Source organism: Physeter macrocephalus, chromosome 20 (genome assembly GCF_002837175.3).
Source record: "Physeter macrocephalus isolate SW-GA chromosome 20, ASM283717v5, whole genome shotgun sequence".
In the NCBI taxonomy this organism is placed as follows: Eukaryota; Metazoa; Chordata; class Mammalia; order Artiodactyla; family Physeteridae; genus Physeter; species Physeter macrocephalus.
In genome coordinates, this window is record NC_041233.1 from 111166558 (window position 1) to 111192112 (window position 25555).

A 25555-nucleotide genomic window follows, 5' to 3' on the forward strand; every position below is an offset into this window, starting at 1 on the left:
TAAATAAATAAATTAAAAACCCCTTTCCCTTTTAAAATTCCAATCCTTAAAAAAAAAAAAAAAAAAAAGAATACACCACAAGATGGATGTAAGAACGAAAAGGACAATATGTATATAAAGCACTTAAAATAGTGTCTGGCATATAAATCAGAGCTATTGCTTTATTAACTGAGATACATCAATAAAAACTCACCAGGAGCAAATGGGTTGAAAGAGAGAGAGAGGGAGAGAATAGCAAAAGAATGAATTCTGGAGACATGAATACCTGGACATAAACCTTACATCTTTGACTTAAGACGATCTGTGTGTCACCTTGAGCTCGTTAATTCACTTTTCTGTACTGGTTTTGAATCTTGAAAATGCGACGATAGTACCACCCTGTCATGGTTCCCGGGCTGACCCAGTGAGACGCAGCAGACGCAAAGCCAAGGTAACGTGAACCAGCACCTAACACGCGTCGGTGCCCTCTCTGCGAGAAGCCGGAGGGTCTGCCCTGCTCACATCCGGGTTAGTGAAGCCCCTCGGCACCTACCTGCCAACTTCAGCTCCCCCTGGGCGGCTTCAACGAAGGTTGCGTTCACCTTGCTGCTTGTCGCGTTGAACCAGTCAACAGTTAGGGTTGCCGGCTGTCTTTTCCCTAAATATTCATAATATCCCTTCCACACTGAATGGATGAAAAATACGTCTGAAGGAACTGTGGGGGAGAAAAGATGACTGTTAGCCCCCACAGAAAAATTCCACTTCGATACCCTAACACACAGAAGGTATAACGCTGTTCCGTAAGACAGCACAGCAGTGACAGTGCTGAAGACAAAGACGGTCTAGCTGCGTGTCCCTGCACCGCAGGGGTAAAATCAGATGACCCGAGCAGAGAGCAGGGACAGTACCGGGAGATGCAAACACACACCTGTCACCTGGTCGGAAAAATCTTGTAGACGCCAGCGCACACCTATTCTACCAGGTCTGGCCGGGCCGGAGTGTAGGGTGAATTGGGGCTCCCAGTATCAGGTTAGATTGTGTCAGGCTTAATAAATATATTAAACTGACCTGGAAAATCACTACTGATACTCATTTAATATCTAAGTCTACTCACTTTGCAAAGGCTTAGGAGGCTCAGCAGACCTGACAGAATCTGTCGGGAGGCTTCTGCCCTCAAAAAGCCTGCATTTCAAAGCACCACCGCGACTGCACAGACCCAGCGTATGAAGACAAAGATGTTTTATTTCTTGAGGTCTTTATTTTGTAAGTAGAGCCAATCTCTCATCTCTCTCTTCTACTCTTTAATCTCCTTATAAAAAATAGTCCAGTGTTGGTAAGAAAGCTAGATTACGTGATGTCAGATGGCATCTTTTAAGTTCAGAAACAAAAGGCAAAAAGTCTTCTTAAAACGTTACAAGTCATCTGGGACAGGAATTTTTGCAAAGATTATTGAGCTGTTCTCTCTTTTCACTGGTTAGAAAAAAATTATTTTTCACATTTCTGCTAATAAATATGCATAAAATCCTGATACTTTCACAATATTGATATAAAATTTTACAGGGTAATTGAGATAAATCTACATCAACGATGCCACTAAATTTCTATTTGCTTTTTGTCTCATGACGTGTGTAACCTGTTTAACGGGACAAGATCCACCATGAGTGGAATTGGTCAGAACATACTGTTGGACTTCCTACGTAGAAAGAAAGATTTGTGTCTCCCTAAACATATTTTTTAGCAAATGCACTTATGGCAACACGTGAGGAGGACAAAGCATAGTGTCCCTTTTCTTTCCAGTCCCATTGGCCACTGCGTCTCCCCAGACAGGCTGACCCTATAAGACGTCACCTAGCGACAGAAGAGTCGAAGAACAGATGTCATCACTTCCTATGGCTTTGACGGACCCAACTTCCTACGGATAATAATTTTAAAAACTGAGTAAGTTTGAGGCGGAGCTGTGACACAGGCATCTGACACAGGTGCCGACTGATCCGTGACACTGAACAGGTCCGCCCGTCAGCGGCAGCATCACTGAGCCACACTCCTGATCAGCCCAAAATGCCTCGTCAGCCTTTTCTAAAATAAACAGCCTTTAAAACGACGTCAGGATTGTCTTCCCTAATCAGAACGCATACACTCAACTGGAGCTGTGAATGCACTTGTTTGGGCCTCGCACTTGGGTCCCTCTCGTTGGCGGATCCGAGCGGGTCGGCCTGGCTGGTCTGCCCAGTGGCTGGTCTGTGTCCCGCTGTGACCGTCGGGGACGTGGAAGATGATCTTTTCGGGCCTCTGTCCTCTGACCTGTTGCTGGTGGTTTGCAGTGTACTGTAACCACCGACAGGGGAGGTGCGAGATTGTGCCTCCTAAACAAAGGCCCCTGTTGAATCAGCACTTCCCTTCAGAGAGGGTAAGGCATGCTGACGGGGTGTCTGCAGCTTCAGAAAGAGCCTGCAGACTTTTCACGACCACCGCAGCAAACAGAACAGGACAAACACACCGCCAGCACCACCAGCACCACCACCACCACCAACGACTGTGTCATTTTATTGAAGAAAATGTTGCCTGTACAGAGCATTGATTTCCGTATTTGATATGTATAAATAACATTTACATAGAATACTCCAGAAGGTTTTTTTTAAGGTAGATTTTATACTTCACGGTGTACATTGGATGGATTTCTTTAACTATGCTGGGACTTTTTGCCTCATCTAAGAATTAAATGCAAAACCCAGCACTGTTACTTAACTATAGCGTTCCACATACTCTTTCCACCTTTGATCCTGGAACGGAGCTTTATGTCTGAGAAACCAGTGCAAAAACCTGAGTAAGGAAAACACCAGAAAAGGGACCTTATATATTTATAAATGTTTTCTGTTTCTGTTAAACATTTTTTTAAAGTTTGACCTGCATTATAATTTGGGGACACACTGTATTGTTTAAACATTCTCTAAATTTATAACATAGACACAACAGGTCAGGTGATTTGGAGTAATGAACATCTTCGTTAGGAAATAAAGCTGCATCTTTCCCATCTGCTATGGCATGCATTAAGCAAGGTACCACACACGACAAAAGGCGATAATTAACATATTCGGAGGCAGAGGCTGTCTGAATTACGGAGATACTTGGGGAAAAAAATGGAGCCCCGCATTTGAATTGCTCGAATTCACAGCTGATGCTGTCATAAAGCGTCCTTTACTGCGGCTTCCTCATCTGGAGGGAAGAACCACAACCCTCTTTATAAGGCTCTCCGTTATACCACGTTCTGGGCCAATATTTGATGTCCATTTCTGCCCACAAAATGCCTAAGCCACCTTTTAATAAAACAGCGTGTGACAAGGACAAAGGTTTTCCTTTCAAGTATTATTCCATTAACAAGCCATAGTTATGAGAGAAAGAGGAATCTGTGTAGGCTTGGTGTTTTAAATAATTGAAACATTAACTTGTTCATCGACTAATGGAATCAGAAATTTGCATGTTAAAATTTGTTTCACTGCACAGAGTATAGTAGAGAACAAATCACTTTATTTGATTTAAATCTATAACTGTTCTGGTATACAAACCTGGAGTTTTAGTAACTGTTTCATTAACTTCTCTCACTCCTTTACCTACAAGTAAAAAGACAAATTATCACTTTCAAAAAACATTTATTTTCGAATAAGTTTGAAAAAATGTCAAATTGAAGCAACGTTCCTTTCTCCAGATTTCCTGAATGCACAAAATAGGAATATCTTACACATATCCATCTTAAACCCTTATATTCACAGCAGAATATCCTTCGCTTTTGTGGGAAAACTGAGTTTCGTAGTGGAAATCAATCTGGATCTGACATGCGCATTTCCATTTAGTGTGTTACAACAGAGAGCCTTGTAAATGAGGGTGTTTATACCCCTTTGTCACTCCCGTTTGGGATCTACTGCCCCCAGCTGAAAGGTAATATACAGAATCACTAGGACTTCATAACCCTTCTCGGGTTTCCAGGTCCTCAACCCAATCAGTGAACTCACAAGTTAACAGTCAATAACATCAAAATATTTCCCTGCAGAATGTTTAACTTGGTCTGTCAACTTAGATTTAACTCATAATCTCTTTGCTTTTATAGTTTTGCATCAAACTACAAATTATCACTTTTTTAAAGTGTGTATTTTGCTATTTCTGAGACAGAGGGGCAAGGGAAACCTAAGTGTCTTAATTCCTAACGTGAGAGCTACAGACAGTCTCCAGGGAACTAAAGCTAAAGGCACAGGCTTTATCACACTCACTCCGCCGTAACTTCTGTATGTGCTGCTCAGTCCTCGCTGCATGACTAAGCAGGGTTTGGTGGAGAACCTGAACGGTTAGCTGCCGTCAAATCTCACTCAGTCATTACTCCTATTTGTAAATACACAGGTTTGTGAGTTCATTAATGCATCATTTCCGTGTTATTGCTTTTGTAATTTTAAAAAGCAGAACCGATGTCAAGAACACATAAACTTATATTTCACCGCCAAATAGCTTGTAGTCTCAAAAATAAGACTTAATTTTATACATTCACCAATATTTGGTGATATTTGCCCATTTTCATTAAAAAATACATTTTCCAAAAATATGCTGTGTATTATTTTCCTTATAACTCAAAATGTGTTTCTCGTTGGCTTAAAATGTGATTTGCAAATAAGGAAATCTGCACATCTCCTTAGTCTGTGCCACTCCTGTAGCCAACACTGACTACACACACGTTCGCACACACACAGCTCACACACATTAAGCACGGATTTGGTCGGGGTGACGGACGTGGCTTCCAAGATGCTATTTCTTGTGGGTCTTAAACCTGGACACTAGCCTGATGGGCAACTGACACTCACCCTTGCTCTGCAGGGACCCACTTTCACTTCTCACCAGTGACTTACTTTTACAGACAGGTGACTTCCCTGTCCATTTCATGTCCGCTTTACACGTCCTGTGCTCAGATCCACCTGCGAGGAAGAATCCCGGATGGCAGGTATACACTAAGGTATAACCAAAAGTGGGGAGGTCGATGGCCCTTACGTCCGCGTGGGCTGGCGTTTCAGGCTGGCGGCAGGCATGAGCTGAAACGGGATTTAATCCATTAGTAGTCCACTGTAGCCTTAGCATATGTGTCTAAGGAAATACAGCAAAAAAATTGGAAATGGCTATGAAACCAGTTTACCATTTAAAACTGAGAATACAGGAGCTGTACATATCACTGACATTGTGGTCTCTGCAGCCTTCAGCACAACAAAGCCTTGGTGTTTGCCAGCTCTCCCCCTCCCCCTCCCTCCCCCTGCTTGCCCTCCTCCTTCTCTCTCACTCCCTCTCTCTATCCACCTATCTATCTATTATATCTATCATCTATCTATCCACCTATCTACCTACTGATATCATCTATGTATCATCTATCTATCCACCTATCTATCTATTGATATCTATCAGTCATCTATCTATCATCTCTATCCACCTATCTAGCTATTGATATCTATCATCTATCTATCCACTTATCTATCTATTGATATCTATCATCTATCATCTATCCACCTATCTATTGATATCTATCATCTATCTATCATCTATCCACCTATCTATCTATTGATATCTATCATCTATCTATCATCTATCTATCCACCTATCTATTGATATCTATCATCTACCTATCTATCTCCTTCTCACATATATGTGTGTAATTATGTGTAGAAATTTAGAACAGAAATCATAGCTTTAAAATAAATACTTCTAAAAAAATAAAATAATCACTTCTGACATATTATTAATATAAATAATATGTTAAATTTTATTAAAAGAGCAGTACTTTAAACTAAACACATACACATTAAAGTGTATTTTTAAATATGCTTTGATTTTTGTCCAACGGCAACTAGAAAATTTACTGCTCAGTTAAATGAATAATTAATTTTGGTCAAAATTCGATGTGTGTTTAGAAAATTAATTGAAATATACATTCTTATTATCTTTAAAAATATCATTTAGGAGTAAATAAGGTTGTAATGTTTAGATCTCAACTTATTCTTTATAAAGTGCACAGTTATGTGTCAAATAAAGGACTTGGCCAATTATTATAAGTTTACATTATTAAAATCATGAATGCAATCATTTTAAGTATCCTAATATTTTGCACTTCAGCAAAACTTTCAAGGTAACAAAGACCTATTAGTTCCACACACAAACACACACATATGTGTATATACATACATAGATGTGCATGTGTGTATCAATATAATATCTCTCTATATAATATCCCCGAGTAGAGATTCAGAATAGAGATGATACCTTTGAAATAAATATACATCTTATAATCCTGATACATAAATACACGAAAATCACACCTTATATACCATTAGAAGATTTTTGTATAACATCGTACTTGTCTTTATGTCTAACCCAGTAAGAGATACTACGTTGCACTAAATTGGTAAAGGATGAAAAGTTGATTACTAATCATTCATACAACATTTCTCCTAATTCTCATGATTAAGTCACAGAATAAAATTTGGTCCTAAGTAACTATCTGAATGATTGATTCATATATAGACTCCGAAAAGAACACTTCAAACATTTCTATTAATATGCTGACGTATCTCACATGATCTTTAATAACCTGAGATGAACATGCTAGGAGAACAATAGCACAAGCAGGTTTTCTCTCCGTGAATGGTAGCTATGTTATCCACTGATCTTTGGTTTGGGGCAGTTTCTCAGACTTAAGTGCCTCGGCACCACCTGCAGGGGCCTGGGAGCTACAGACTGGACCCCTCCCTCTTCTGCACTCCACCCTCCCCTGGCCCCCAGAGCCTCAGGTCCTGCGGGTCTGGATGGGATCCGGCTCAAGATTTGCATTTCAGCCGAACCCCAGGTGATGCTGCTGCTGGTTCCAGGGGATCAAACTTTGAGAAACAGGAGTTTAGGGAACTGAAAACAATCAAACAAACAACAATAAGTTCCTCATTATTTCCCGGGAAGGTAAAACACTCCCCAGCTGCTGGAGAGTAGACAGGTCCCTGCCGACCTCGAGCAGGGGTCGCACTTACGGATGCACTCTGTCTGGATGCCGCTCCACGTCAGGTTCGCCAGGCAAGTTCGCGTTGTAGAACCTTGAACGTGGTAACCTTTTCTGCACCGGAAAAACACCATGCTTCCAACCTGGAGGGGAAACCCAGTGAGGAACTGCTGAAACCAGGGGTGACCAAAACTTGGGTTTCTTATGGTGAGTCAGTGAGAACGACACACACGTGTAGTATATCCCAGCGTTCTGATATATTTGGCCCTACATGTCTATATGCCAGAAGATGTTACCTGAGCCTTCAAGGCCACATGTGAGCCCCAGCATAAAATGTGCTGGCTTGAACCTACGTCCTTGGCAGGGTGTACGAAGGCCGTCAGGAAGGGGCCAGTGTGCGTCAGGGCCAATCAAACGAGAACATTTTAAGTTTCAGGAAAAACGGGGAGAAGTGGCTGAAGAAAAAGGACTTTTATTCTAAATTATTAAAAGGACTTTTATTCTAAATTAACAGAGTGTGCGTATTTAGCTCTGGCTTTCAAAGCCATCTGATCAGAGACGCCTGAAGTCACTCGATTACTTAAGATGGTTGAAACATTGTATTTCAAGCTTCATTACTTTCCATCTTTAGGTATTTCTCCAATATTCATGTTAATGTACTTTTTATTTAAAAAGTCAAATGAACATTCAAAATAGTCAATGTTGAGCCTGCTACCCACTCTTAGAGTTGTGAGAGATCATACGGAGAAGAGACACCACACAGGAACCCTAGGCTATGGGGCTTGAGCGCATTTTCTTCTTCTGTTTTTGTCTCCAGAATTTAATACTATTCACCTATTCTATCAGGTCACCAAATGGGGTCTTTTTATTTGTAGCTCTTCAGTGGCAAGTCACCCTGCTTTGAGATTTGCTGTGTCAGTTCAGCAGACAAAAAGTACAAAAATATGCCTGCTTTCAAATAGAAATTAATATAGCAGTTAATACTGTGTGAATAAGATACATACAGTTATCTCAGTGTTGACAGTTAAAATAACAAGCAGAAATCCTCTCTGAATGGATTTTATCTGGGCAAATATAACTTGAATCAAATACGGTACATAAAAACACACATATGTGTAAGTATCAGTTTCATTTCAACGTAGAGAAAAACATGGTGAAATAAAAATGGAGAACCTCGTATCCTCTTGAGCTATTCTGTATTCCAAACTGTGGGGTACCGGGGTCTGGGCAGGTGTTGTGAGCAGGATCTGAAATTCACAATTAAAACAAAAATTAGAGAACCAGATACGGTTATTACAGGGATTCTAACATTTTTACTAACAGGTCTCATGAAATTCAGAAAATTGTGTTTTGTCAAATGTGCAAGATGTTTTGCACAAAAGTTTACAATTAAATTGCTATTTTTGCCTTTTTTTCAGGTATTTTCTTTAGATATTAATTTTTAGTGCTTTATCAGACTCTGAATTGCTCTGTGTATTATTTTCCATATCAGAATAAGCACATTCTTTTCCATCCTCTGGTTTAATTTTTCTCTACTGATGTATTGGTTGGTTAATAGTACATTATCTTCAATAATTATCTATTATGATCATTTTTTAAGGATTTATTAATTACCATTCTCCTTTGGCCATACATTACATTACTCCAAATGTCCTGAATTAATTTTCTTCAAGATTTCAAAATGAGCAATATACTTAATGCTTAGAAACAGAAGCATATAGTAGACCAACAGTGATAATTTTCCAAAAAATGTAGTATTTCAGCCATCCGCGAGCACTTCAGCTTTACTATGGCTGCTCTCCACTGCTAGTGGGAAAACAAAATTGATCACTTTTTTAAAAAAAGTATGTTTTCAAGAGAAACTAACCTATCAGGGGAAGAAAAACATTTTTTTTAAGTTTTTCAGAAAGAGCTACAGTAAAGCAGTAGTTTAAACCAAATGGCAGTAAACATTAACTAGAAAAGGCAGTGCTTCAATGAAATTATTTCCAGCACTGTTATTTTTTTTTTGGTTCCTGAATATGTATTTTTTTACTGAAAAAATCATTCATAAATTAACATACAAAAATGTACATACACGTGAGTAAACAATGTAATGACAAAGGACTATTTTTTGTAAAAAGTGTTTTTTAAAACGTCTTTAGATTTCAGTGCAAAAATGTACCCCTGGCACCTCTTAAGTGCCACAAGAGCAAGCTCAAACAACCGTGTTAAGTAGATATCATGTAATTTCTGAGAAAACAACCGAGGATATAAATCATTAATTGCTTGCTACGTGTCCTGTGCTCAGGAGAGCCGGGCGAGCCGAATGACCCCGGCCGTCCCCTTGAGTCTGCGGGAGGAGCTGGAAAAGAGGGCTCTGAGCGGAGAATGGAGGGTTCAGGTCTCTGTACCGCTGACGGAGTGACTTTCGACCACTGTAATTTCTACCTGAACCCTTTCTATGAGACAGAGATTAGGTCTAAAAATGAGGGGTAAGGCCACATGCAGAGTGTCTTCTGACTTGAAGTTTCATTTTCATGTTGGAAAGTCAACAGAGCACGAGTGTCCCTGCAGCCCTCTCTACCGTGGCCAGTGGTGCAGACGGTTTAGTGGGGGGAGGGGGACAGGAAAGCAAAGGCTCAGGTGTCCCTCTGGTGCCACAGCAAGAGTGGCAGCTTCCGCAAAGCGCTCTTTCCCCTAAAGAACGCAGCTGTTGGTTGAGATGGGCAGGAGATAGAGGGGCTGGGGTAAGAGAATAGACTCTGGGAGCGATTTTGAAGCGACTGGTAACATGAACTGCCAACTCAGTTGGCACGATTTAGGAGAGGCTGCCCATCAGTGTAGCTGATTAGCGCCTGCGCAGAGCATTACCTACAAGAACGTTATCTACGTGCCCACAAATGGTCCGGTTTTAAAATGAAACGTCCTTATCCCCAAGCCCCTCAGGGCTGTCATGTCATCAGTACCGATGCAGGTGGGCTGTGTGCCACTCCACGTGCCGTCCGCCTGGCAGACTCTCCGTGACGACCCCACCAGGATGAAGGGAGATCTGCACTGGAAGAAGACTTCAGATCTATAGGTGAAGCTTTTCCCACTGAGTCGTCCCTCAGCGGGCGTGCCCGGGTCTCCACAGAACACAGCTGTAGGAAACAACCGAGACACGTCGGTTCGCATTCTGTGTCCCTGGATTAGCTTAACCTACTACGCTTGTTTGGCTAGTCTCCGTTAACCCTCTAGGCATCACTAGTGAACCAACAAACGATGAAAAGGACAGGATCGGCCCTGGGGCAGCGTAGTCTCAAACTGGAATTTTTACCTATCGTAACGTGGCTATAAATCACGCAGGCTCTCCTCCTCAGACTGTCACCGAGGTGTGCAAGTTGCTGATTTGCAAATGTGACGGGGAGCCGGTTCTCCCAGAGGACTTACGCAGGCATTGGGGGACCTCTCCTTTCCACACGCCACGGCCTTCGCAGGAGAGGATGGCGGGGTGAGAGAGCTGGAAGCCCTGGGCGCAGCTGTAGCTCACACTGGCGCCCCAGCGTAAATCTGATCCTTCCACTTTCCCATCCTGAACTGGAGGAGGTTGACCACACGTGACAGCTGTTTCCAGAGAACACATGGGGTTCAACATTCTAGAGTTTCCAGCACAACCATAATGCACCAAGGACTAACATTTTAATTTTACCTGTGTTGCAAATGACATCTACAAAGGCCTGAATTTTTTAATAGAAGATTATTGAGAAAGACAGTAAATCAAAATAATAAAACTTTTCTCCAATATTTCTTCATTAATTTAGATCAAGTCCATAAAAGCCAAGCAAAGTCAAAAGGTATCACACTGTAAAAGAAAGTGTGGGATTAGACACAACAGTCTCAACATGTATAAGACCCAGAAAGAAAGAAAGACCTGCTGTTGGTTTATGTCTTTTTATGTCGTTTACCAGAGACAAATCCAGTCAGAACGTGGTCCCATGACAAGAGTACAGACTTTTGAATTTATATATACAGATGGTAAGCATTTCCCCCTCTCTCTGTATTTTTTTTCTTTATATAAAGACAGCATATAATTTCCAAAAGACATAGTCTGGTGATCCATTTGCTGAAGAATTAAAAACCAGTGATTGCATGGTTGAAGAAGGTTCTGTGAGAAACCACTTGCCAGTGTTTTATCACAGTCTAGGAGCTTCGGGCCGGAACACGGTTCTCACGAGTGACTCCCCAGCTGGTGCTGGCGTCCACCTTTCCCCCTCTAGCCATTATTCTAAGACGCCTTGCCTAAAAGCTTCCCTGAAGATCCAAGAGCTCCTAGACTTTTCACACTGGAGGAGCTTTGCCAATGACAGTCCAGGCAGCAGAAGGCAGCAGGAGGGAAGGCTCACCTATATTTTCTCACCTGCAGTTTCTCATGGGCATTCGCACGCAAGAAAGACACACAGACCCAGAACCACTCATGCACAGCCCGAAGCTGGAAATGGGCCCTCTCTCGCCACTCAACCTTCTCTCTGTCTTTTCAGCAAGTATTTCTGGAGAATCCCTATGTGAAGATTGGGGGAACGTGGCTCTAGACAGACGATGCAAGTGGCAAGGCCCCCGGGTGGGAACGGTGGCGAGTGACATGGTTCCACGGCGGGGAGGACAAGGGCGGCCAGCGGGAGAAGAGTTCAGGCGGAGAGAGAGGTCTCTTCTGCAAGGCCTGGCTGGCCATGGAAGTATTATTAATGCAACAGATTCTCAACAGAGGACAGAGACCCACACAAACATAGGAAGTCCCAGGAACCTGACATTCTATGGACAAGTGCCGTCAACAAGCTCATGTGGCTGCAACAGTCCCAGCACAACTGTGTGAGCTTCATTAAACATCCACTTAATACCTGCTCCATAGCAGCACCCTATTAATAACTGCAGATGGAAAGAAGGATGGAAGACAGGGGTCCTCACCCTCTAGTGGGAGGAAACCAGGGCGCGCCCACAACCGCCCAGGCCAGAGGGTTGGAAACCCCGCCGTCAGGTGCGGAGGTCTCACCTGCGCCTCACAACAAGCTCTACACAAACGACCTGTCCTTCAGAGCCCTCTGAACATGGCGCCCTCGCCACTAAGGCTTAGCAGCTAAGAGCTGCTCCAGCTCTCAGCTCACAGTTTGTATCTGTCTGTCGTCTAATGAAGAGCAGGGCACCCCTTTTTCGTGTTTGATCACTGCCGGCTTCCACACCCTCCCTCGCCCTTCCCCTCTGGCCCAGCTGACAAGAGCCTGCAGGCTCCCTCTGGTGCCGGCGCAGAGCCCCGGCCGTGCAAATCCAGCCCCGGTAGAGCTGCCACCCCCCTGCTCCCCTGCTCCCCTCAAGCCGCGCAGACACCTTCGGCCCGCTCTGCTCTCCCCGCAAGGTCTGCTGTCCAAGTCGTAAATCTCATCTCCACACCACGTGGCGTCCTTAGTCTCCGCATCCGAAGCCCACAGAGCGTCACGCGCTGACAATCCCCGCCCCGTTCCGCCTTATTTGATGATTGGCTTCTCTCTCTGACCGACCTGACTCTACGCCCCCGTGGTAACAGTCCCCACCGTATCTGCCACAGACTTAACACGGCCCCGTTCACCAAGAGAGAGCAAAGCTGGGGTTCACGGCCCAGACTCCGGGGGCAGTGTGACTGCCAACGAAGCCTGATGTCTCCAAGCCCTGCTCTGGGGTCCTGAGCATTTACTAAAACTCTCTGTGAGGCGGTCTCCCGTCTGTAAAGCGGAGACGAAAGTGTTAAGAAAATGAAGTGATTTAACATTTGTGAATGAGTTTACAAGAATGCCTGGCACACGGAAGGTCTACAACAGATGCTTGCAAAATGAAATAAAACATAACTCAATAAAGACTTCAACATGCGTGAGTAAAACACACAAACCTTTGCAGGTAGGTTTGCTGTGATTCCACACACTGTCTTCGGTGCAGCGGATAGTGGAGGACGTGGCAGGTTCCATGGTGTAGCCGGGGTTACACTGGTAGCTGACGGTGCTGTTGAAGGTGAAATCTGTCCCAAACTGGATGCCATCTGCCAGTGTACCTGGATCTCCACAGCTTATAACTAGTAAGCGAAGAACAAAAAAGAGTCAGAAAAGCCCAGTATCATGAAATGACTTATTCCCCGTTTCTATTTAAGTGACTCTCATTAAGCTGTTACTCAGAGTGGTTTAGGCGTGTATTATTTCAGCAATACCCCCCTCTCTCTGTTTGACAGTGTCACTGGCCGGCGGTCAGGAGGCCGCATGTTTGGAACCGCTTGTTTCTATCGCACTGGCGGTTGGCTGTGCGGGTGACATGCTGGCCCCCGTGTCCAGTCCTGGGTTAGGCGTGAGGAGGGGTCACACCACAGAGTCAAGCACAGAGGCACAGGCTGAGATCAGAGAACCAAGCACCTGTCCCATTTCCCTCAGACTAACTGGTCTGCAGAGAGAACAAACCTTGACTTTCTGGGACCTCAGTTTTACAATATCCAACCCAACCAGCCATGCAAAGCATTCTCAACCATATAAGTAAGAAAGTGAAGAAAAATCTAAAAGTACTTAATAATTGGCCCTAATATCAAACATATGTGTGATACGATATAGTCCCGTTTTCTCTATGGATTAAAAAAATCAGTACAACACTATAAAATCAATTTATTTTCTCTGTCAGGGAGATGTCAGTGTGATGCCCCGGACCCACCAGGACAGCAGGCCACTCACGTGTGCAGTCGGGGGCTGTACCCGTCCAGGTCCCGTTGGCGGTGCAGTGCCGCGTGGTCAGCCCCGAGGTCCTGTAGCCGTGCCAGCAGGCGTAGACCACGGAGCTGGAGAAGAGGACGCCGTCGCTGCTGACGATCGTGCCGTGGGCGGGCGTCCCCGGGTTCCCACAGGACACGGCTGTGAGGGGACAAGACCGGGCCGTACAGAGAGAGCCGTCGCCACGTGAGGAACCGGAGAGGCCACGGGCCGTCGGGGTAACAGACTGCTCACTTGTTCCAAAGATCACAGGACACGTAACCATGGGACACTTTCCACACATATTTTACTTTAAGACTCATGCCATTCTCTTACGGATGAGTTACAAATGTGCAAGCTCCATGTTTGTATTATCTTTTCTAAAACGCATTACTTGCAAACAGATTGGAAGATGAGTTAAAGCAATGACAATTCAAAACCATGGTAGTCTGAGATTTAACATGTTTATAACAAACGGTAAAATTATCATGATCTTTTAAAGGGTCTGTACGATACTAGTGACTCCGAATTGTCTCCCTCTTGCAATAGCCGAGTTGAAGAAACCTGACCTGAATCGGGTCATATTTTACATCTCCAGGACAACTCATTTTAAAAAATAAGGGATGCCTGAGGCATGTGAATGACTACACGTAAACTGTTCTGTGAAACGGTCTCCTCGATGTTGCCCAATCTACGGCAGCTGTGTTAACTGGCTTTGGAATGGCTGCACCTTCGGTCTCTCTCCAGACGACCGCAGTGCCGTGTACGGGCATGACGACTTCAGCTAACGCTGGGCACTGCGACAGACCTACACTCTGAGCGTCTATCATGTGTATCCCTTCGTCGCTGAGCAAGGAAACTCAGCCGCTGCCGGGTGTGTATCAAGGTGAAGATTTTAATCCATAGCAGGTTTTTTGCCTTTTTCAGTTAAACCCATTTACCATAAAGACGGTTATTTTTCCTCCTTCGCCTCCCATAATAATGCACAACAGGCAGACATACAAAGAATGTGAATTTTATAACAACAATGTATCGTGAGTTCTCTTTCTGAGAATGACCAAAGTATTTGCAAATACTCTTGCCTATTTAATTGCTCTACTTTCAAATCTAGCCTTGAGAATAAAGACACACTCTTCTTAAAAATGTGAAAGAAAACAGACTGCAAAGTAAAAGCCACTATAATGGAAGTTTAGGGAATTCCCGATCATATTATGTTAAAAAATGCACACACCCTCAGGTTGGACTGCATCTTGTTTGACAAATAAAAAACACACATGCTGGTGCTTCTACGCCTGTGCCCACATCGGACATAACTAATCAATTATAACCCTCTTCCCTGATGAGTCTGGGTTTGGACTTACAATCCCTTCTAACACAAATTTTCAGTAGTTTCTTGGTTGGCATTTGAGATGAGATATATTTATCAATCCTGAAGCAGAGGATACCTAACATTCTCTAAAGCTCAAAAGTTCTTTGATGGCTGTGACATAAATAAAAATTTCACACTGCAAAAATCCAAGCTGTTGGCCTATTCAAGGCAAGTCCTCATCCATTCACCCAATACTGATTCATCATTTCCTGTGCACAGTTACCGCACACATGTATGAGTGCAAGCCTGACAAGGCAAAGAATTATATTGATCCAATTCACAACAAAAGACACCTGGGTATATCATTATATTTGATTCTAATCATATCTGCTATTAAAATCTATGTAGCAGTTTTCAAGAGTGATCTGTGAAGGACTAATGCTAAACTAAAGCAGGTCACTGTTGAAAACATATTCAACTTAATATATTGTCAGTGAAAGAATGTCCATCATAATAATGACACCCTACTGTTTATAAAGTTCCCTCAAATACTGTGACCTATAGAATCAAATTCATGGTCAACTTCTTCTCTTGACAGGGACACTTTCACTGATGGCTTTGCCTGTGAGAACGAGGGTTAGAAAACAGGGTCAACACAGCTGTTTTTACATCCAGGTCTTAACGTTGTGAGACATACGGGGCCTAGCACTGAAGCAAAACGAGATTAAATGTAGGGCCACCAGAAGGAAAACAAGATTTTTTTAAAAATTGCAAGTTAAAATTTCTTTTAAAATACATCTTTTTTAAAGTACATTTGGTTAATGTGACTCCTTTTGGTAAAAGATTATTTTCTTTTAATCAATTTATAATAAAATAGCATTATACTTATTCCAAATGCACTTTATTGTTCATAGATATCAATACCATTCACTTAGCATGCTGTATTAGGAAGACTGCTATTAAATTGAGTCCAATAGTTACAGGTTTGACTCTCTGATCATACAAGTTAAATAAACGCTAGTGATCAATTCAAGTTCTCACCATGTAATGTCTTCACTGTAAAATGGGTGTAAGAAAGATAATTGCTCCCTGCTGCTGTAAGAGTACACATACCAAGTGCACAATGCCTAGTAAACAATCTGGTAGATTAGTAGTAGTACTAGTATTGTTATTTTCATTATCATCATTTCAATCCCATTTTAGTCCACTACCTGAATAAAAGGTCACCTTTCTCATAATCTCATGGGAAAGAGGATGAAGAGTTGCCTAATGCAACTAACCCCAAAGAGGTAGTTATATTTAAGCAACTTGGTTAAGATATATCCGTTTGAACAGTAAGTCAATGAACCTGTGACTAAAAGATGACATTGCTAACAAAAGAAAACATGGCTTAAAGTGATGAAAATATATTATAAATGTAAGCTCTCTGATGTTGAAGAATTTTTAAAATATTTTTCTTTTGTGATGCATGACTCCTCCTCTTTATAATTTATTGAAATATCCATCAGGAGCTAATGTTTTTAACAGATTCAGAGAAGGTAAATTATCAGGAGGGAGGTGACCTCGGTTAGGGGATTGAATATATAGGTCATGGCTAACCTTTGTGGCAATGAAAAAGTCACTGATAACCCCGTTTTCTACAAAAAAGAATATGTGCCCCAAAGAGACCTACGATGACAAGCGAGAAAAAATATAAAGCAACAGATTCTCCAAAAAAGTTTTAAGACCTCTACATGTGGAGAGGGGGAGTGAGAAGGGGAGTTAGTCATATATCCCACCCGTCATTTGTTGTTTTAGAGAGTGTAACACATGCTATCAATTATGCAGCTTCCCATGATTTCTGTACAATGCAATTTGGAAGTAGCCAGTTTTGTGGGGCATATCTGAGAGATATTTTTAGCATTGAAACATTTTAGTAACTCAACTTCTTTCTGTATACAGATTTTAAGGTCCAAGTTTATAAGGATTTTATAGGAACCCTTTGAATGTCTGACTTTTGATAAACTAAATGCTTTTTAAAGAGTACTTTGTATAGTCTGAGTTAAGTACATCATGAAATGAAGTCCAATTAAGCTCTCCTAATCAAATAAATGAATTCCTTTATGCTTTGCTGGAATAAAGCTCATAGTGTCATATCCCGGCAACAAAGTGAGATCTGTATGGAAAACATTACTCACTCTCAACCGCTTTCATTTTTTCACTTTTTAAATTGGCAAGAAACTAAAGTGCTTGAGATAAACCCAATATAGAATGTACAGTCTCAAGTAAATGACCATCCCTAATAGCACAGAATGTATCTAAGGGAGGTTTGTTGAGCCTTGGAAGCTGTATTTCCCCAGCAAATTTAGTTAGCTTTTAACCAGTAGTTTTTCAAATAATTTTCTGCACCATTCTCTCCTTCTCTTCTAGAACCCCAATTACAAGTACATTTAACTGCTTGACATTATCCAATAGGAAATTATTGTGCTGGGATTTTTTTTCTCCATCTTCTTTCCCTCTGTTTTTCAGATTGGATAATTTTCACTGACCTGCATCCAAGTTAACTGATCCTCCTGCATTTTTCATCTGCTAAGTTGATCCAAAAAACTTTTTATCAGATAATGTACTTTTCATTTCCAGAGTTTCCATTTGATTCTCTTTCATTATTTTCATTTCTCTGTTGAGATTCCCCGTTTCAATTCTATTTACTGTAAAGTCTTGAACATGTTTTTAATCGCTTATTTAAATCCTTATGTGTGTTTTTCAACATTCGGGTCATCTCAGGATCAGATTCTATCTCTATTGTTTGTTTAGTTGGTTGGTTGGTTGGTTGGTTGGTTGGTTGGACTATGGGTCATATTGCTCTGGGTTGTGCCGATGCAGTAACTGTTTATTGTATGCTGGACATGGTGAATGAACTACTGCATGGAGCATGTCATTCCTTTAAAAGATGTTGGGCTTTGCTCTGGTGGGCTTTTAAAGTACTTGTAGATCTTTTGGGTCTTGTCATCAGTTTCATTCTGTTAGCGGAAAGCTAGTTAGTCTGAGTCCTAACATGATTTGCTCTTAGCTCTAGCCTGTCCCCCTGATTTTAGGGAGTGGTACCTATTCACAATGCATGGGCTCTCTAGGCCTCCAAGAAGTGTCCTGAGTGTACAGTGTCTCTCAGTATGGTGTGACTTCTACCATCACAGGTCTGCTCTCCGCTAAGAAGGTCTGTGCATCACTGAGTCTCGCGCGTGCTCGTCGGCCCAGCCCTCAGCTGAGTCACCTGTGAACACACCTACAGAATTCTGGGGCCCTCCCATTGTCAGTTCCCTCTTCCTGGATTCCCGTTTCTGCAAATTCCATTTCAGTAACCTAAAACAATTTCTACCTCATCACCTCACCAAGTCACTGTACCACCTGGGTTCTGCTTCCCAGCTTCCCAGCAAGAAAAATGCACAGAGTGACAGAGGGGTTATGGAGCTCACCTTATTTATTTTCTCCTAAGGAACACAGTCACGCCCTGTCTGTTGTTTAATAACTCACGTAACTGTCTCATGTGTTTTGTTGTTTTATAGTTGTTCTCAATAAGAAGGTGGGCCTACTATCGTTTAAAATGTCATGGATTGACGTGGAAATCTTATTTAATTTTCATAATGTTCAAATACTTCTGGACCAAAAATTCACAGGTGTGGTATAGAGAAAAGGTTAGATGGGGTGTACTTGTAGATTACGGAGTTCATGTGTAACTTTGAGGTACTATATTATAGAACAGAAAATGTTCTGGTTTTGGTGAGAAAGACATGCTCTCATGCAAATTTTAATATTCAAATTTCTACAAGAGGGGAGGGAACTGACAGTGAGAAAAGTTCTACTAACTTATAGTCGCATACTTCAGTCAATAGAAATGGCATCATCCTGCAAATCACAGCTGCAGATGGCATTTCCCCACAACTATTTAGTCATATTTGATTTAACTTCTTTAGGGCCTAATCTTAAGATTTACATTAACTTGACTGTCAAGAGGCAATCTGGAGTCAAACATTATCTTGGATTATCATATATACTCATTTCTATACAGAGAGATAGATAGGTCTTTGACTATAATAACCAGGATAATCTTTGACTCTCAATGAGAGGATACACACACACGCATACATAGGATTGGCTTATTCATATATATCATTTTATATTATGTAGACTACATATGATACAGTTAACTATGTAAAATACAGTCAGATTAGATACATGCATATTATATTCTACTTATCTATATAACACCTATAATAAAATGAGTGACAGTACAAGGAGAGTTGACATAGTAGGGAAAATAAAGATTAAGGGAACTTGATCTATATTTCTGGTGTTGATATTGTGTGAGTTTATTCAAGCTGATCAAATTCTATGGAAAGTGTTCCATACATGTAAAAATAGGTAATTAATTTATGTAACTGTTTTAGACTTGAAAATTCAGTCATTGAGAAGTTTGTGTGCACATGTTAAAGTCTTATCTGTCCGAATTCTAACTCAGTTATTTTCTAGACTCTGAACATACTCATGACGTGTCAGCTCACCTTTGCTTAAGACAGGCATTGCCAAGACGTGGCATCGTGTCTATAAAGAGCCGTGGCATTTTACTGGTATTACTGGGGTTTCCCACCATTTCCTATCACGCCTCTTAAATAGTACAGTAAAATATACTCACTCCAAAATATTATACAGAAAGTAACCCGAGAATCTTTTGCAACACAGTGCTCTGAATAAGGGCCACCAACAGACTGGAAGTGACACGTGAGCAGAACCCTCTTCCAGCCTGCAGGGAGCTCCCAGCAGTGACTTACTCCACCCTACTCACAACTCCTTCGCCTCAGCTCTCACCACCAGCAGCCACAAAACACTGCAAAGTCACACAGAGATCGTCACCAGGAGAAGACAGACACCCCCTTTAGACCACGGACTTTCAAAGGGTAAGGACAGTGTCATATGATCTTTTGAACAGTCAGGTATCTCCGTATGCCCAGCTGTGCTTTTTGATGATTCTCTTATACGTTTGGGGGGTAAGTAGGTTAATTGTAGAAATAGTGTAAACCTGTAGGATTTTTGTGGAATGTTACTGGTCATTTTAGAGTGAGTTACCTGGTTTCAACTTGAAACGCTGACTTTCAGGCTTGAACTTACCCTCGCACACGGGCTGCAGTCCCGACCACGACCCGTTGAGCAGACACGTTCGCTCTGCCGAGCCCCGCAGCTGGTAGCCCATTTCACAGGAGAAGCGGAGAAGGCTCTTGGCCTTAAACTCATCTCCAAGCCGAGACCCATGTGCTGGGGTCCCTGGATCACCGCAAAATCCAGGATTATTTCCTATGGGACACAAACACGTATGGCAATACTCAATGCTGTTAGACTCGTTTAAAGCAGGGCTGTTATGTTTAAAGGGAATGAAACTTTATGTAAATGTGTATCGAACTTGGTTACAGTCACACAGCATTCTGGAAATCTCGTGAGAAAGATTTTCTTTATTACAGCACAAAAACGGAAGACGCTAAGAAATTGTTTCTGTGTAACTAAAATCAAAATGGCTTATTAAAATACGGTTGTAATAATAATTGATATTCTTTAGAAGAAATAAAATACTGGGGATGGCAAATGCAGGAATTGCTCGTTGGAAATGCTGGTGAGGACGCTGACGAGGAGATGGACGTGAAGGTGTGTTGGGAACGAAAAAAATCAAATGAGAGGTTTGATGCTTCTACATTGTGTCGATCTGCTGATTATGTTTGCTTATTATGTTTATATATTTTGTTTATTATGAAACATTCAGGGAAGAATTAAGTTGACATATTTTCCAAACAGGACTGATTTCCCAATTGACGACAGAGACGGGAGAGACGTGGAAGAATTGAGAGGAAGCTCAGAAAAGGAGGGAAAAACGGGGCCCAACTGAGTCAAGGCGAGCAAGCTTCCTACTCAGGTGCTAGGGAGACTCCTGCAGAGGAAAACGTGCCGTGATAGGTGTTTCAAGGGAAGGAAGACGAAGGCGACGCTGACGCTGTATCATAAAGGCGAACTTGGCCGGAATGGAATGATCCCAACTTCAAAGGATGGCACCACTGCCCACTATTTGGAACGAAGAGCTGGCGCGTCATGCCCACCTGTGCAGTGGGGCGGGGCTCCGCTCCAGCGACTGTCCTCCTGGCAAGTCCTGCTGCTGCTGCCCACGAGACTCCGTCTCCCTTGGCATGAGTAGTGAACCACGGCCCCAGATGTAAACAGGTCTCCAGTTAGGATGGCGTTGGCAGGGACCCCCGGGTGTCCACACGAAATAACTTACGAAAAAAATCAAATCAAATCAATGAGTACCTTGCTCCTGCTGAGCTGCTCTGTGTCGGCCAGTGTCCCTTAGAGACTCATACAATCGTCACCTATTAACAGAATCACCCGGACACACTGCACATCGCTGCAGTGCCCTACGGCTAAGAAATGCCAATTTGCAGACGACCCTCCCTCTACCCTGAATAGCCTCGTTACTGAAGTCCACGAGAGGGTCCGTCAATGAAGTTTTTGTTTGTTTTTTATTAGGTTAAGATAGCTTTGCTTAAGGTAGAAATTGATATTTAGGTTCTCAAAAAAGAAAGTCACTCTATCTAAATTTTTTCCATTTGCCCTTAACTGTATCCTAAATAAGCAGTGTTACACAAACCGTTAGAAACTAACATAGATTCACCAAAACTGTTTCCATTATTTCTGCAGTTAGTATGACAATCATGCTTTGCTTGGGGACAAAACTCGGTCAAATCTGCTTCCTCTTCCAGTTCCCATGTCTAGAGAGACCATCTAACAATTTTTCTTTGAATAGGTGGCAATCTAAAATGTCTAAGTAAAAAAAAAAAATAATAAATTACTGATTAATATTTTCCTCAAGCAGTCCACTCATTTCTTTATAATTATACCAAATCAGGCCCATCATCTAATCACAATGATCCCTCAAGAAGGAAAATTCTAGAATCCAGATTACCATAGGACGGTAAAGACTTATCTCTCCCTTTCTATAAAGTCCAAAATTAGGGTTAGCCATGGGCAAATTTTATACCACGTACAGACAGCCAACTGGGCTGATGAGGCCAGAGAGTGTTCAAAGGCTCTGCTGGTTTAAGATCCTCGAGGGGCCGCATTCGGCCACGGACAACCCCAAAGTGATGCCAGCCAGAGGGGCGGGTCTGAAAGGCTGGAAGGCATCACCCATCCCCTGAGTCACATAAGCCCTCCCCTGAGACTGCCTTACACTGACATCCACTCACTGGACAAGAGGAGTTTATCTGCGGAGTCCTAAAAAGAAGCTAACTAGAGCTGAATCAGTGAAATTGCTGGTAAACGATCAGTTCCAGGTGAAATAAAAGAGAAAAAAATCAGTGGAATAGTATAACAGCAAAAATAGAGATGGAGGTTGGCTGCTGCAGAGCATGTGAAAACAAAAGGCTCCTCTGCGAGTGTGTACGCCCCCAGTTCAGGCTAATTCCAGCGGTTAACGACCGCAGTGGTGGGAAGTCGCCCTTGGAAAATGGGATCAGTTAAAACCTGGTTCCTGGAGGCTGGAGCACGCTGGCATCATTGCAACTACCAACACGAGTCTCACAGACACCAGGGAAGATGCAAGAGAAATCTCTGGGGAGAAAAACAAACGAAACAGAACGAATTTCTCTGAGAAATTCCCGTGTGTGAAGGCACAGAACACCAGAAAACGTAAAGCCTGATGAGGACTGTAATACGCTTACAGGTGTGTCTGTCATGTAACCCTGTGCGCTTGTTTTTGAACGTCATCGCTCTCTTTCTCTGTAGAAATTGGTTGTTTGCTACAGTTAAGAGTCTGAGACAGGTTTGCGGGTAGATCGAAAGGGCTTTGTGGGGGCCTGACTCACGGGAAAAAGGTCTCCAGCGCCAAACCCACTCTGAAAATGCACCGAAAACGCCGTAACTGCCACGGGTAAAATGGATGATCACCTTTTTCAGTAAGTTCAATTTATAATGTGATCGTCATTTCCTATTTTCTCTACCCACACAAAATGAATACCAAAAAGATAAGGATTGTTTTGTTTTGTTTCTGACTGATTTTTTAAAGGCCAAGGAGAGTGACTCCTTTTCCTTCACTTTCAGACTATGTTTTAACAAGACAATTCTCTCTGAGCTAAAGGACGATATGATTTTTCAAGTGAAAGAAAGTAATACTACAGCTATTTGGGTAAAAAAGGAAGTGTCCTTGTGAACCTATATGGTCTAAAACGTACTGTTCATCGTGTTCTGAGGGGAGCCATAGCGGCGACCTATCGTTTTGTCTGCCCTGAGCACCCCGTTCTTCAGGGCGCTCCGCCCTCCTCTGGTTTAAACCTATGGGTCAGGAGGAAGTTACGACCAGGACACTATCTTTTTTACCATGTTCACATCGGACTGTACCAGAAGCGCTGATGAGACCCAAATTAGGCCGCTCAGAGAGCGCCACCCTTCCGGCCACAGGTACTCGGTCAAAAGATGGAGACTCCGTTTATAGCCTCTTGCCAATATTTCTGAACCTGGGTCCAGACGGATGCACGGTGTTGAGAGATTCGGGGTGTTGACAGCGGCGGCGTCTGGAGGCCGCTGGCGCCCGTTTGAACTGGCGGATTGGCCTCCCTGCTGGCCCGAGGCAGGAGACAAGCAGTAACAGCGGACACAGAGACAGCCGGGGCCAGGCGGAGCCCGCGAGCCCGGTCCATCTCCGTCCGGGGCCAGCTTTGCGAGCAGGCCGGCACCCCCGCCCCTTGCTTCCCGTGACACTAGCGTGAGCTGCATTTGGTGATTTCTGGCCGACCTATGAAGCTGTCAGAGTAACAAATATAATTTGTGATGGGGGTGGGTAGAGAGAACTAAAAACCAATACCATTCTGAATACTTGAAAAAAACCGTGTTCTGTTGGTGGTGTCTTACAGGGCTCTGTGGCCAAAAGGGCCCTCACTTACCCAAACACTTGGGCAAAGAGCGATCCCATAAGCCATTTGCCATACAGGTTAAGGCAGAAGATCCCAACAAGTAAAATCCCTTCTTGCAGTGATACACGACACTCATTCCATATTCAAAGCTCTCGGGGAAATTCTGTTGCTCGTGACGGACGGCGTTTTCCACGAAGCCTGGGTCCGAGCAGTTCACCACTGCAAAGGAAGGCACGGCGCACGTTACTCGAATGCAGCCACACGTTTACGAATAAAACAGACAGACGGGCAGAGAGGGCAAACTCTCCTCGTGGTTTTAGAAGGTTGGCAAGACGACAGCATGACAGCCAAAGCTGTGAAATTCTGTACCCTTGACGAATTCCACTTCCTGCTTTGGGCCATTATGCTTCAAAAAATGTCAAGTATCGGCTACCATAGCACCTTTAACAACATGAGGCTGACAGCCTTGAACTGTTTCTTAATGATAGGCTTCTTCATGTAAGGTCTAAAATTCGTTTCCCTGGTTAGGTTTTTATGTTATGAAAATGTTAAAATGGAAACGGCTGAAGTTAGTCTACATATTTGTATGCGACTGTGATACTTCAGGACAGCCTGGGACACAGTAATTAATTACCACCCCACCCTGACATGCACTAATGCTTCAATATGTGCCTAAGTAATTTCTGTTACGTGTCTAAAGCAGACAAAACCGACAACTCCTCTATCAGCACTTAATAGAAGTGTCAATTAAGGCAGCCTCTGATTTAAGCTTCTTCCCCTGTAGAAACAGCTCCGGCGGTGACAGTGGGATGTGCCCGGTTCATCTGAATGGCACTCTCTGAGCCTGAGTGCTGGCTGGCATCTGGGAGGCAACCAGGCACGTGCTTTCGCAGGTGCAGGGGAAAGAAAGAGCCCCAGTTCTCTCTCTCTGAGCCGCCCACTGCTGGACGGGGCAGCTGCTGGGGAGCCACGCTCTCTCCAGATACTTCCGGCTCAGAAGCCGGAAGCATGACGAGTTCCCAGGCAGCCACTGCACTCGATGTCCCAGCGGCCAAAGGCAAACCCTGCCTGTCTGCACCCTGGCTTCTCTCTGTCCCCAGGATGACGGGGTGGGCGGATCAGAGGCGGACAAGGGTCCCTTTCAGTGCTGCAGAATAATATCCTATCCTTCGTAAACCAATCCTGAGTTGACAGAAGAAAGACAAGTTCTTTCGAGTCAAGCAAACATGTTTACGGAGCCCCGGCAGATATTTTTAAGGCTCCATAGTGCATTGCACCTGCAATAAAATTGTCACCAAACCCAGAGAATAGCGGGCATCAGCTATTTGGAAAAAGTGACACTGACCTGCACGACTAATTTTATGACCTGAAAGACGCCTGCATCGGCCCATTGGGCACTTGGAGCTGCATGTCAAGCCCACGAGACAGAAACAGCTCCCTTGCGTCTGACCTTCAAAAGCAGGGAGGTGTGGGCTTCCCCGGTGGCGCAGTGGCTGAGAGTCAGCTTGTCGACGCAGGGGATACGGGTTCGCGCCCGGTCCGGGAGGATCCCACGTGCCGCGGAGCGGCTGGGCCCGTGAGCCATGGCCGCTGGGCCTGCGCGTCCGGAGCCTGCGCTCCG

At 43.3% G+C, this 25555-nt stretch overlaps 1 protein-coding gene across 1 annotated transcript in view; it reads right to left on the minus strand.

Annotated features, from left to right (window-relative positions):
- Nucleotides 1-25555, minus strand: part of CSMD1 (CUB and Sushi multiple domains 1) — a 611399-nt gene that overhangs the window by 15451 nt on the left and 570393 nt on the right. The window contains exons 50-61 of the mRNA XM_028481319.1: nucleotides 23965-24153; nucleotides 21127-21300; nucleotides 20153-20335; nucleotides 13687-13863; nucleotides 12867-13046; nucleotides 10403-10576; nucleotides 9940-10113; nucleotides 8165-8238; nucleotides 7023-7134; nucleotides 4869-5048; nucleotides 3543-3587; nucleotides 533-694 (exon numbers count right to left, since the gene is read on the minus strand). Coding sequence (XP_028337120.1) covers nucleotides 533-694; nucleotides 3543-3587; nucleotides 4869-5048; nucleotides 7023-7134; nucleotides 8165-8238; nucleotides 9940-10113; nucleotides 10403-10576; nucleotides 12867-13046; nucleotides 13687-13863; nucleotides 20153-20335; nucleotides 21127-21300; nucleotides 23965-24153 — 1824 coding nt within the window. The remainder of the gene's footprint in view (nucleotides 1-532; nucleotides 695-3542; nucleotides 3588-4868; nucleotides 5049-7022; nucleotides 7135-8164; nucleotides 8239-9939; nucleotides 10114-10402; nucleotides 10577-12866; nucleotides 13047-13686; nucleotides 13864-20152; nucleotides 20336-21126; nucleotides 21301-23964; nucleotides 24154-25555) is intronic.